This window comes from Egretta garzetta, unplaced genomic scaffold (assembly GCF_000687185.1).
Source record: "Egretta garzetta isolate BGI_Z169 unplaced genomic scaffold, ASM68718v1 scaffold64, whole genome shotgun sequence".
NCBI lineage: Eukaryota > Metazoa > Chordata > Aves > Pelecaniformes > Ardeidae > Egretta > Egretta garzetta.
In genome coordinates this window covers 1,760,088-1,773,721 of record NW_009259596.1, presented here as the reverse complement: position 1 = coordinate 1,773,721, position 13,634 = coordinate 1,760,088, and the positions used below count along the sequence as shown (strand labels likewise).

Here is a 13,634-nt window from a genome sequence, read left to right as displayed (position 1 = left end):
TGTCCGTCCGTGTGGGCGCCTCCCCTCCCGCTCTGCCCGGCTCCCCAGGCCAAGAGACGGTCCTTCGGGCTTCAACATGTCTAAATTCCTCCCAAAACAGGTGACCCGCACGCAGTGCATCGCTCGTTCCTCTTCTCTCCTTGCCCGCCGTAGGTAAACTTTTGCAACGTGTAACGAAAGGTGAAACGTCCCAAAGCTCCCACTGAAATGATGTGGGTGTGCCGTTTCTGTGGGCCTCTGCTTGAACGAAATAAATTGAAGCAGAAGTCCAACTTACTCCTCAGCGAGTGCGATGGTAGCAAGGTACTGCAACTAGCCTGGCAAGGTGCCCAACTATCTTCGTTTTACAACCCTTTCAAACAGCTCAAAACTATTCAAGCACTGCAGGTATACTGGAACAGTCACAAAAGTATTTTGTATCATGGCAAAAGGATATGAATGTAAATATAGGAGGAAATGAAAGGAGACTCTAATCTGGCCACCTTGTGACAAGTGTGTAACATCAGTCTCAAATCAAACATTTCCAGGAGGCCTGAAGACACCGCAGAGGTTCTGTGCTCTGGTTGCCCAGATGCCTGGCAATTCTTTGGTATACCTTGTCCTTCCAGACTGTTTTCTAAGTGCTGGGAGAAATGAGGGCTCGGGCTTCCCCAGGCAGTGGCATTTAATTTATTCCTTTTATATGGTTAGAGACGGTGAGAGAATTTCTGACGTTGCTTGACTGTAGACCTTTTGCAGGTTTATAAATAGTAATTGGCATTTTGCTTTTCCTCCTGTAAAAGATCTGCAGTCACTGCATAATCTGGGTTCTTCTGTGTCTTCCTGATGAAAAATGTTGTTTGCCTAAGGAACTTGCATGCAGGAGTGACCCTGTTTAGAAATGGGGTGGAAATGAGGCGTTCTAGTTTTATTCCAAGGTGAAGCAGAGAAAGACAGCAATAGGCATGGATAAGTGTTTCTCCTTCCTAGATTTCTTGAGGTAAACACTGCAGATGTGGAACTTCACAGGGAGATAAAGATAGCTCATTTGTTATTTCGCTATATAAAACCATGTTTGTGTCAAAGGCTGGGATTAATGCATGTCTTGGAAGGCCTGCAGAGCATTACCCTTCATTTCCTGTCTTTCAAGATTAATCTCAGGTTAAGTGAGTTTCTGGTTAATGGTCAGAGGCAATTCAAAGATGGTGAAATCATGAGAGACAGAAGCTGTAATTTCATATGCAGCCAAAGCTTAAAGCTGTTAACAGCTCTCCTTAGCACAGACAAGATTCATACTTTTTATTTTTTTTTTAATTGTGAATAATTTTGATAGGAGAAATGGAGTCATCTGCATCTAAAGGAAAGATTGTATGTTCTGGCTCTGGCTTACCAGTCAGCATCACTGTCACGTTATCCATACCCTGTACGACAACTGGGCAGCCTCATTCTACTGGTCCCTCGTAGATGCTGGGAGGAGAAGGGCACTGGTGTGGCTGGATCTGCTAAAACAAAGCTGCAAGGTTGAGTGTTGCCATCCTGACCACCCCCCATCAATTACAACAGCTTTACTTCAGTACGGAATAAAAGGGAGCCAAGCCTGTTGCCTGTGGTACTCCGGAGCAGAGAGTAAAGGAGGATCTGTTGCCCTCTACCCCTCCATCCCCATCCAGGATTTCGCAGATGGGACTCAATGTCTAATGTGCTTGTCAGATGCTACAGTCACCTTAGCATGTGCCAATGCTGAAAGTGCCATGCATCTGAACAAGCTACCAGAACTACCAAAGCTGCCGTATATTGCTGTAGAAATAAAATACAGCAACAGCAGGATCTTCTCAGGGAGTCGGACACAAAGTCCGTTCTGAAGTTGAAATGGTACTGGCTTTGCTTTGCTACTGCTTTACTGGTGATCAAACACCCACCAACAAAAAAAAAAAAAAAAAAAAAAGAGGGGGAAAAACCCCACAGAGATATTAGTAATTACCTTTGGGTTTTTTTCTTTTTTGTTGTTGGTGTTTTTTTTAAAAGAAAAATCCATGCATGTCAAAATGTAAACTAAGCAACGAAGTTTTTTCAATAGCTACCCAAACCCATGCTCTAGTTCACAGGTGGTTACATAGAAATCCAGCGTATCTCAAGGCATCCACAATGGATATTGGAAAACTAGTCCAGGAAGCGTTCTGGTTTTAATTTTACTTCTCCCCCTTCTTTATTACCACAGTGGTGAAAACAAAGGGACTAAGCAAAGTGTCACAAATTCACCTGGAGCCAGGTCAGATGAAGGTATGTCGGTCACAGCTCAGTACCAGAACAGCTTCATCGGACAGTGCTTGTAAACTAGAAATTAGAAAGCTCCCAGTCTGCACCTCACATGCCATACTTAGAATGGGACAGTCACCATTTGGTTCTTTCATGCTTGGTAAACAAAATAGGGACTTAATTTGCCCCTGGCATTTTGACATGCTGATACGAAATAATTGTAACTCTGTAGGTTTGTAAATCTTTCCACCCACTGGCTGTTTGGCCACCGGTTTGCTCAGGTACCATCCTTACAGAGGGGGAGTTGTGTTGTTGCCTGCTGGCACCTGTAGCAGTAGCTCAGTAGCAGCTCCCACCTCCCCCCCGAAAGCAGTGGTGGGTTTTAGCTCCTGTAAGAGCAGCTCCCGTTTAGCTCCAGCTCTGTTCCACGCTGGGTCCCCCTTTGTCTCCAGGTCCGAGGCTGCAGGCTGGTTTACTTTTGGATGTCGGCTGAGGGGCTGCAGAGCGCCCCGCGACCCCCTGTGCCATCGTGTTGGGCTCGCTGCTAATCCCCCGGGTTTGCGGCAAGGTGTCATTTTGCTTCAGCAACCTGCGACTCCTGAAACAATACAAAGCTTCTGGTTTTAAAACCTCCGGTGGCATTGCGAAGTATGAGCGGTGTCTATCTTCGGTCCTGCTTTGAAGCTTTCATGGAAGTTATTTAATGGCTCCGCTGTTCACATACTCTGTTGTAATCAAATCCTTGCGTATTTGATTAGGCACCATATTAAATCCAATAACCATGCCTGTGGAAATACAAAAACTTCTCCCTTTCTGCCTTTGAGATGCTAATATCTCACCACCATTACCATCACCTTCAGTTACCAATCAATTACAACACATAGAGAAGCTGGTTTTCTGGTTGGTGTTGTTTTTTTTTTTCTGAATAATTCTATGAAAAATGAATACATAATAAGTTTTATTTTGGGTAGAAAACAAAAGAGCGATACTTTGCAATTGTAAGAGTGAGCAGCTTATCTGCAACTGCACCAGGAGGTTAAACATTTATTCTCAGGGACGGGGCTATAAGATTCAGCTGCAAACTGACACAGCGTGTAAGAGAAACCTTGGTTCATGGTACTTCAGCTCAGAGGGATTAAATGCAACTGATGACACAAAATAAACCTTTTAAACACAAAATAAACCTTTTAAAAATATTTCTAAACCACCTGTTAACCTCTTGATATTACCACAAAACACCTGAAGAGTTTATACCTTCACATAAAAACCTTGCCTAACTCAGATTTAAAAGAAATAATCTTGAACAAGAACTTTCTTTCTAGATAACAATAACAAAACCCCCTTGGATGATAAATAAGTTCAGATGAATACTCTTTTCTGAACAAGCAAGAATTTGTAAAAGTTATCTCTGCTGAAGAAGTTGAACAAAATCTGAACCACAATCTGTTCACAAAAATAATCATTTGGCTTTGACTAGAAAAAGCTAGAAATTGACTGCTGCTTTTCCTGTGTTCATCAGAAAATAAAAAAGAAATGGCAATCTTATTTTTTAACCTACTATATTTTAAAGGAACAATATGTTGGCTCTTAAAATTGATAAAAAATTATTATGAGGAGTGCAGGAATCACATAATCTTTTTTCTTTTCTGTTTGCCAGCAAATACACTAATTGACATATCTTAAATAAGAATACATCTTAAAACCCATTTTGGGCTTCTTTAACGGAATACTAAAAGCTGAGGGCCAGAGCTTGCTTATGCCCAGTAATGCTTCTGCATTCCGCAAACCTGGGAAGTGCCAGAGAAATGAATTTAGATGACGTTTTTCAATTTACGGGAACAACCAGTTTGAAGAGCTATGGTAGAGCTGGCTAGAACAGTTCAGTAAAGACCAAAACAAATTCATAATTACTTTTGTGGGCAACCTGTAATTATTACAATTTCATGTAATAAAGTCATGGACCGTTCTGGTTTGCTAGTCCTGAGAAGCAGAGGCACCCTTCCCCACAAACAGCGTTTCTTCTGTTCTTGCAGTGCATGCTGCTTCTCGAGGTACATTCTTCTCATGTACCTTCAGAAACGCAGTGTACAGTTACATTTTTTTGTGAAAATACTAAATTACGTAAAGTTTATAACTACAGCAGAGGCTGAGTTACCCCCAAATGGATCTGCCACAAGACAGGCAGCAATGCAAAACTTGAAAAAGCAGTCAGAAGTTGTTCTAAATCCTCCCTGATGCTGAATGTTATCACACACCAGACTGACTTGTAGTGGAAGCGACAGTGGGCAAAGAGCTACTTTAATTTATGCAAGCAAAGGAGTACATCACAGCTCAGCTATATTTAACTTCACATCTGTCTCTATACTAATTACAGAGGGTGCTGCTTTATAAGGGTTTTTTTCCTGAATCTTTTTGTAGAAATTTCTTTGACTAATCAGCATTTGTAACTCTCTGTAGAAGTTTACAGGTAGATTTTGATAAAATATTAGTAGAAAAGCTTGCTGTATTGGGAGGAATTTGCTTGAAACCAGAGATAACCAGCTTAAGGGTAAGGAAGAGCCTGCTGGGTTGGGTTCTTGCCTGAGGAGGTCACGCTCACATTCAAACGCCCCTTCTGCTTCACATGCTTCCAAGCACTTTGGTAGCGTCTGCCCCGTGCTATAGGGTCACTGTGCCTATTTTGGTCTTTCCTGCTTTCCTTGGATGGCTTCTCTTCACATAAATGACAAAGCATCATAGCATCAGAGAGAGAGATGGAGACTGGGCTTGGGTCCCCGATCTGCAGCATGCAACTGGCCCAGTTGCAGGTGTTCAGTGCCAGTATTTTGCAAGACAACTGCCTTCTAAAATGTGGATTAATTAAAAATGATCTTACCATGCTTAAGCAACTCATAAGCAGATAGAAATCTTTTAAATGTGGATGTCAGGCGTTTCAGGAGCATTCCCCAGTCCCCAGGCTGTGTGCTATTCCCAATTCTGGGAATTAAGTTTGCATTCTGTGAGCATCAGAAAAGGACCGCTGGTTACTTGGGGTGGGATTGCAATGCTTTCGAAAGATCTCGGTTTCACCCTAGTGCACAATGAAGATAAATTCTGGAATTCTGAGATTATTTGCTAACCAGCACACTTACTTTCCCAGCCAGTTCATGCTCTTTGTATGAGCCGTCTGCTTCTTCTACAGAGTTCTTAGCCTATTTTTTTTTTTTTCATTTCTAAGGAGCAATCAAGTGGTTGCCAAACACCACATGGAGTAATTAAGTTATGAATCATTTATTCTCCAGATTTTTGTTTTCTTTTTAGCAAAGCTCAATTCAGAATAATCTTGTTTAAGGCATGAGTCAACCCAGGCTGTCTACCTTGGGCAAAATTTTGGGCATCGTAACAGGAAGCAAGCAAACTCTCACTGTCTGTATTTTCTACACCAGCAATGGAGAGACACGGGTGCCTCTAGCAGCATGAAAAAGAGATTCAGTCCCTCCTGTGACAGGCACTGCCTTCACTGCCGACAGTTTGCAGTCCTTCTAGCAGCTTCCTGAAGCAATCCAGTTACCGAAGCATCCCTCTTCTCTGTTACAATTTCTGGGAGGACAAGAGGAAATCTCAGCAAATGGTGCTAGTGACCACTTTTTGCATGATAATTTGGTGGTGAAGTTGCTTATCCACATAGCCGGAGGATGGGCAGCTGTACCCTGCTTTGCCAGGCTGACTCACAGCGCCAACATCTGCATCCTAGGAGGCCATCCTAGTCCTCAGCCCATGGCGTATGCTGAGTGAAAACACTCTCCAAGCTTCCCAGTTCGCTTTGCAGTGGGCATGAAAACTTTGATGGGGCCGGCAGGACAGTAAGCAACGGGGACGCCTTCCCCTGCCCTCCTGGGTCAGGCTTTCAGAGGGGACAGAGCTGCTGTTCTGGCTGGGTGCCCTGGAGCGCACATGCTGTTTTCAGGCAGCCTTGGAAGCAGGGATGAAATCCCAGTCCTACCGCCTCGCAAGCGCGTGCTGTAATCACAGGCTGCCCTATGTCTTGCATGCCTGGCTGTGCAGTGTCTCAGTTTAAAGAAGAGACGAAAAATGCTCTCATGTACGATATTGTGGGTCTTGCTTGTTTTCAGCTTTCCCCTTGGATTTGGGTAGGGCCCATCTGGTGGTCTGTGGATTAAGGACATTTCCATGCTGGATGAGCTGAATTCTGACGATGGTTAGATTTCATTACCAAACGTAACTCTTGTTTGCACCTAGTAGATTTTAAGAAATCTTAGGTTCCCATCAATGCAAGCTGGAATGACTCTTTCTGGAGCCCGTGGTTATGCCCATATTCAGCCATGAAGACTTTACAGCCTGGGCAGATTGGCTGTAACTGATGCAGGTAACGTCAAAGTGGTTGCTTTTTCTAGTAGTTAGCACAGCTGAGGGAACAGAAAGGGTCTGGATTCTTCAGTCAAGAAAAATTAAACTCACAGGTGACTTCTCCTGCCTCATTAAGAAATATCTCAAAATTAATTTAAATTTATTGAATTCTTAAAACTTTGCAACTGTTTAGAATAATCAGGAAACCTGTCCTTCATTTGCTTTTGAAAAAGGCTCTTCCTTGGAGGGGAATTTCTTTTGGATATCTGTACCTTTCCAACAAAAATTAGTATTTGAAAATGACATCACTGGAGAATGAGTATATTTACCTAGCGCAGGCTAGGAGAAGGAAATCTGACCATATAAACCTCGCTGTTATTTCCCACTCATATATAATACTTTGGGTTGTATGAAGTCACATAAAAGGGAATGCCTCTTGCTTTATCTGTGAAACATTTGCAACAAGTGCAGACAACCTTCTTGACACTTGGATACCTACCAACCTCTTCAAGTGTTTGAGAGCCATCAGAACCATACCTTATACCTGGGAAGCCGAGAGGCGAGGAAGCGCCATGAGGAGTCTCACGGTGGCCTCAAGGCCGGATCAGATGCAGAGCTGAGACCTGGACAAGCTGGTGGTGATCGCAGACATGCTCCTGCCTTCTTGCCTCTTCCCCCCACTGGGGACCTGAATTAACCGGTAGCCCACGTGCCAGCATGAACTCACTGTAAGTCATTTGACATCTCCTCAGCGTGGCAGCCGCAGTCCTAGGGTGTAAGATCCATTTGCAATGAAGAACTGCAGTTTGGAGACCCTTGATCTTGGGCACCGGGGCTCCTGCCAGGCTGTGATACTGAAGAGCTAACGTAAAATTATACTGTTCTGATCACACTGAGGATCTACGGAGTTTGGGTGAGGTTTTTTTGTGTGGTGTTTTCGTTTGTTTTTTTTTACTGAGAAGGGAATTTCAATCCTATTAAAGTGAATGGAAAAAACCTCTCTCCTTTGAGTCCAACTGGTCAGATAAGACAGTTTTTGGCAGGTAATTATCCTGTGTTACCAGGAATCTAAAAAAGTAAAATATGGTTTATGGTACCTTAGTTTGTAACTAATAATCTGCCATTTCCATGGGGCTTTCCTAGCTGTCAGGAACACCATACCCTAATTGATCTGGATGTTCTCAAGTATCTTAGGGTTTTACTTTGTCAGTGTTTTAAAAAATCTGGTGATACAGCAGATTATTCTGTTTTCTTGTAAAAATGAATTCTTCAGTATGAGCAGCAGAAAATCTTTAACATTTAGATACGGATTTTTTCATCCACTTCTCAAGGTTTATCTAATAATGAAAAGTGCTGTGTAATTTTTAATAAAACAACTCATTTTTTTTAAGAGCTTAGACAGAAGCTTCCTAGAACTTAGATTTTTCCACCAACTTCAGTTGGACCAGCATGAGATATGGGTATTTGAAAGATGATAATATAAATATGCTGAAATATTATCCACTTTGGTATCCAACTGGTTTGTGAAGATGCTATGTTAAAATGCAAATATAAGCATTCTCAAGATAGAAAGAGAGGAAGATGGATGTGCATCCCAAAAATCTAAGGATTCTCTTTGTATCTTTAAAAATGTTTGGGCATCAGTCACGGTGGGTATAGTAAGTAAGGCACACAATATTTTCCACCCACAAAATGTTACCATGCTATGGTCCACTTCAAAATAATCTGCTGCATAAATATTTATAGACAATCCTGCATTTTTGGAGTTAGTAGTCTGATCTCTTCAGCAGCGACCCGGGCAGTGTCATTCCGCTGCAGATGCATACATGCAATCAGCCGTATACTCACAGTGGGATACTGCGGCTAATTGCAACAGTTGTCGCTCAGAACAAGGTAGCAGCTTCTCAGTGAGATCTAAACAAATTAAGGTTAAATTTAAATGAATCAATCAAAAAAACCCACAAACCAATCTTGTCTGTTGCTTTTATAGTTCATTAGCTATTAACACTAACAGCACTGTAAAGGGATTGCTAATTTTCTTGTGATATGTTGTATAGGCTATTATCCAGCAAAAGGGAGTAGGTTTCAAATGTGACTTGACAGCTTACGGATCTAACTCAGGTCTTCTTTGAGCTTTCTGAGGACAGGTCCCTTGGTATTCAGGCTTTTTGGTGGGCGCAGTCAAGACCGAGCTCTCATGGGATCCTTGTGAGGGAGCATCTTGTCTGTTTGCTTTGTTTCTTTGTTTTCCCAAGCCAGTCTTTGCCCTAAGGGAAGATGCAAGAGTCCAGTATCTATGAGTTGAGAAGGTATTTTGTTATTGGCTCCTTCCGTCCTGAACCTTCATCACACCAGTGAAGGAACCTGTTGTCAAGGAAGACAGATGGAATTCAAAACTGTGGGTTGTTTTTTTTTTTAAATCCCAATCTGACCACTAATGCTATCATTTTATATTTGTCCATATTAAAGACAGAAGTGGGTCATAACAAGATATCCCTGAATGATATACTCTTTTAATTAAGAGGAGCATGCTCCTCATGCTGATGAGGTGGGTGACGAGAGCACCTGTTCTGGCTATAAAACTCTGGAATACGTAACAGATCCCTCCCTGCTCTGCAGAGACAGTCTGAGTTAGGCTTTTGCGCTGGAATTACAGTGATCATGTCTAAGACTGTAACTAAGCACAAAGAAACTTGTCACGTAAAAGCAGACACAGGAGAAAATCTTCATTGTTAAAGTCACTGACAGATCCTGTCATCTCTGTGAAATCCAATTGAACTAAATCTTTGCCTGATGATTCAGCTGTGAAGGGCAGAGATTTAAGCAATTGTTTTCTGTGGCAGGTAATTGAAAGCAAACAGTGGAAATTCAGTGGGAGGTTTTTGGGAAAACCCAAGATTAGAAACTTGTTTTTCCCATAATTTCTCTTTGCATAAGTAGTTAATTCTTTCTCCCCCGCCTCTCTTTCCCCCTCACATGCACATGCAGCGGAAAAAAATACTGTACGTATACTCATTCAAACCTGTAACTGTATACCCATTTTGCATCTGGGGCTTTACGAATTCCTGTAGAGAGCAGGTACCTGGTTTTTACTCACCACCCCAGCCAGAATCCCTTGTTCTGTCCAGGACCCCTGTGCATGAGCGCTCGGCTTGCATGAAGTCCTCCAGCGCAGCATCAGAATGGAAACTGCTCAAAACCACCACCGCCATGGAGACATAGACTCTGCTTTAGTGAAAGGACAGCTCTGTACAGGTCCTGCCACACAACCATGCGATGGGTTGTATTGGCTAATTCCAAAATCGGTGAATAAATGGAACCAGGGAACCCTCCTGGGCACTGAAACTCAGTTGTCCACACTATCAAACCAGTTAGGTCGTCATTAGCGGGGTTTAGTGTGGGCCAGCCAAAACAATTCCCAGGCATGGTTAAGGGATTGGCCAGAGACCATTCCCCCTGGGCAGGCTGGATGCAGCCACTCTATTTTTGGAGAGTGAGAAAGTTTAATATAGATACAGGCTGGTTTTGCGCCAATTAGGTTAAGTGCCTGCAAACCAGCCCAGTGCGCATTTTATTTACTAATACAGAGGCAGCTATTGTGTATGCTTGTGCTTATGCAATTCAGGTGGTTTTTCCATGGAAGGGCTGGATTGATTGCACATCTACAGGAAAAAAACCGAACCTGTGCTGGGCATATAGACCGTGCCCAAGCCAGCAGTCCGCTCCCTCATTTTCTGAGGAGTGCTGAAGGGAGGACTGGACTGAAAACTTTAAGAAGCTTTAAGAAGCTTCCAGGGCTTCTTCAACCATATGATTTCTTCAGATGTGGGACCATGGTTTTGGTTCTGTCTGGTGTGGTGACACAGGCCTGAAGCAGCATTTAGAAGCTTGTTATATATATTTTTCTATATTCACAGTGTCTCCACTTTCCAATATTTAGTGCCACTGATTCTATAAAAAGTGATGAGCCTGACTTAACATACTGTCCTGGGTCAAACCGCTCACAGCAAAGGAAAATGATCTAGAAATATTCAAACTAGACAAGTGTTATAAGCAAGACTTCAAAATACATGCATTTTTTTTTCAGGAATTCTGTTCAACAGATACAGAGAGTCATTGGAAAGCATTTCTTTTGGTGCTTTGTCAGACATTAATCTTCCCTAATAGAAGGTGTTCACAGCCTAACTGCCTACCAATGGTCTACCTGGTCCAGACTCCCCTTAGAGTCACTTGAGAGAAATAAGCATTTCTAGAGCATGATCCATCTCCTATAGAACTGGTTGCATGAGCTGTGCTTTAGATGTGCTTTTTTTCCTTTTTTTTTCATTGAGTGCAGAAGGAGTAGCAATGACCAGCTTGTGGTCTATGCTAATAGCTGCTAACACCCAATGCTAAGTAGGCTGAAAACCACCTTTCTGTGCCTTTCTGGCAGGCACATGGCCACATGCACCAGTTCCCTAATTCCACCCACATCCTACGCGTTCTTCAGAAAATAGATGGCATTCAGAAATGCCATGACTAATTATTATTATTCTTAGTAACAGCAATACCCTCTGCTTTCAATATATATATTTTTTTCATTTCCTCAGCTGTGAGATGTCCTTTACCAGTAGAAGTTTTAGCAAATGTATCAGCCTTCATGTGCTCCGTTCGCAGGCATGGAAAACCAGGCTGATGCACTTCCTTTGGTGGCGGTCTTAGTATTTTCCTTCTGTGCCTTCTGCATTGTATAACCTGTTAATCATACTTCCCAAAGGATAGTAGTCTCACGGGCAAAACTATATCTACCTTCTTTCTCAAGAGATGCAGCTTATTTGCATTTCAACATCCAGTTCAATGTCATCTTTCTTTCCGGATCTGCTTAGATATTTGCATGTGCTTTACCACAGTGCTTTACCACAGTGCATACAGACCAGGGTCTGTATGGTAGCCAAAAGGAAGAGAGTTTCACTGCTGCTACGTTACTTTCTTTGGAAATGTTCTTCAGTTGCGTGCCTGCTATGACCTGTTTCTTCTCTTTGTCTGTGTGGGATGCTGATGTAAAATGTTTTGCTTTGTGTCACTTTGTTCATAGCTTCCCTAATCAGAAACTTTCCTTTCCTGCATGATATAATCCACATCTGCTAAAAAGTCTGTGACATCTTCACTTTTGCTATGCAGTCTTGTTTCTAAGCTGGAGAGTCTGGTGCCATAGTGCTGCATTTTGTGTGTGTGTAATGATCTGCTGGTACTACCTTTCTGCTTTATAATATGTATGTCACTGCTGCTAGTGCATATTTCTCCCTGCTCTTCTGAATAGCTTGTTCTGGCTTTCTAATGATTTTTTCTAATAGGAAGTTGTCCTCAGTTAGTGATTTCTTTTGTATTTCTTTCCAGTGTCATCCTCTCGTGATCTTTATCACCATCTCACATTTATCAGTGAAACAGCCATCTTGTATTAATAGGTATAACTGGGTTACCCACTCGCTAGCTGCCTCTGTAGGTTCCCGATTTCTCTCATAGAATACACTTCTGTGTATGAAGGGTCTTTTTCTTGACAAAACAAGATGACTTAAATGGCATAAACAACTTACCCGATTTTTTTTTCCCCTCTCTGCTTCAGTAAGCTTGCCACTTGAGACCCTTGCTCTGCTGATAGCTCTGTCTTTTTGCCCAACACTATTTGGAAATGAGCAGCTTCCTGGATTGCAGAGCATTTAGCTGCTTCAGATCCCGTACAGGTTAACACCATTAACTCCTTCCACTTAGTTCAGCTCTCTTCAGTGGCTTCTGTTTTCTAAAGTCCTTGCAGAACACATTTCTGGCATTAGTCTGCACAACAGCCATGGGCAGTTAATTTTTTTTCTGCTGATCCTATACCATCTTGGTGAGACTGCTTACGGCAGCGGAGAGCTGTAGATGGATGTGCTGAAAGGCCTGTGAATAAACAGCAATTTGAATATGCATTCTTGTACCCTGGTTCATGCCTGTTGTGTTAGTTAAACTGTGACTGGAGCCCAAAGTCCCAGTTTATCCCTACTGCCCACGTGTTGGGCATCTTCTACACCTGCCTCGGGGAGGGTCAGCTGGCTTCCCACCTGGGAAAGGTAAAACATGTGAGGGTCCTGGGTCACACTTGACCTCTTCCACTATAATTAATATGGGTGCAAAATGGCCCGGACCACATGTCTCTGAAAAATTAGACTAGTGTGCAGCACCTAGACTTCAGCATGGTTACTAAACCGATGTCAGAAATACCCTTAAACAGAAAGTCAGCAAAGTGGTATCTTAGAGCCAGAATCACACAGAATCTAAGCACAGAGACAGTAATTTCCTAACCACTTCATAACATCAACCGTAATTAAACACAAAGCCTGTGTGACAGAAAAAAACAAAGGTGAAAGTATATGGGTAGGATGCTTGCAGAATTATTTGGCACCGGCATGCATCTTTACTCTTTGCTCCATGACTCTATTTCTAATTTAAAATAATTTTCAGTAATAAAAATGGGGGGATGCAGAATTTGTGTGGAACAGCAGTAAATGATTGCTAAAGCATGAGAGCTAAATCACGGAAAAGAGGGTGGGGTTTTTTGCGGCACTAGTAACTTCTGGCTTAATTGTCAGTTAAGACTAACACGACCAACCTCTCTTAAATAGGGAAAATTAAGGGTTTAAGTGAGATTAACTTGCCCGTGAAAAATGAGTTTGGCTGTCAGACCTCTGTCCTAGGGGAAGTACATCTGTCAATTAATTAAACCCCTCATAGTTCGGCAGGACGGCAGCAGCGGAGCACGTGCGGGGGCTGACGTGCCTTGGCAGGATCTCCGCTCCCGGAGAAGCAGCTTTGGGCTGGACTCTAGATAGCTCAAGTGGCTTGGGAAGACACTACGGTGCCAGGAGTTTTCTTCCTCTGTGCGAGGAAAAGACAAATATTGCTCCCAGCTGCTATTTTTCATCTCTAATAAGGCTCTGGCTAGTAATGATTGCTCTTTATATTTTCCAGAGCCAGAAAGGCAGCTCATTCTCCTTTCACAGGCTCTTGGATTTCCTTACCTTTTTTTTTTTTCAGCT

At 42.6% G+C, this 13,634-nt stretch overlaps 1 protein-coding gene across 1 annotated transcript in view; it reads left to right on the top strand.

Moving 5' to 3' along the window:
• The window catches only part of FEZF1 (FEZ family zinc finger 1), a 6,256-nt gene extending 3,944 nt beyond the window's left edge, over positions 1-2,312 (top strand). Inside the window, exon 5 of the mRNA XM_009638133.1 lies at positions 2,198-2,312. Within this exon, the coding sequence (XP_009636428.1) occupies positions 2,198-2,312 (115 nt within the window). The remainder of the gene's footprint in view (positions 1-2,197) is intronic.
• Positions 2,313-13,634: the final 11,322 nt, after the last annotated feature.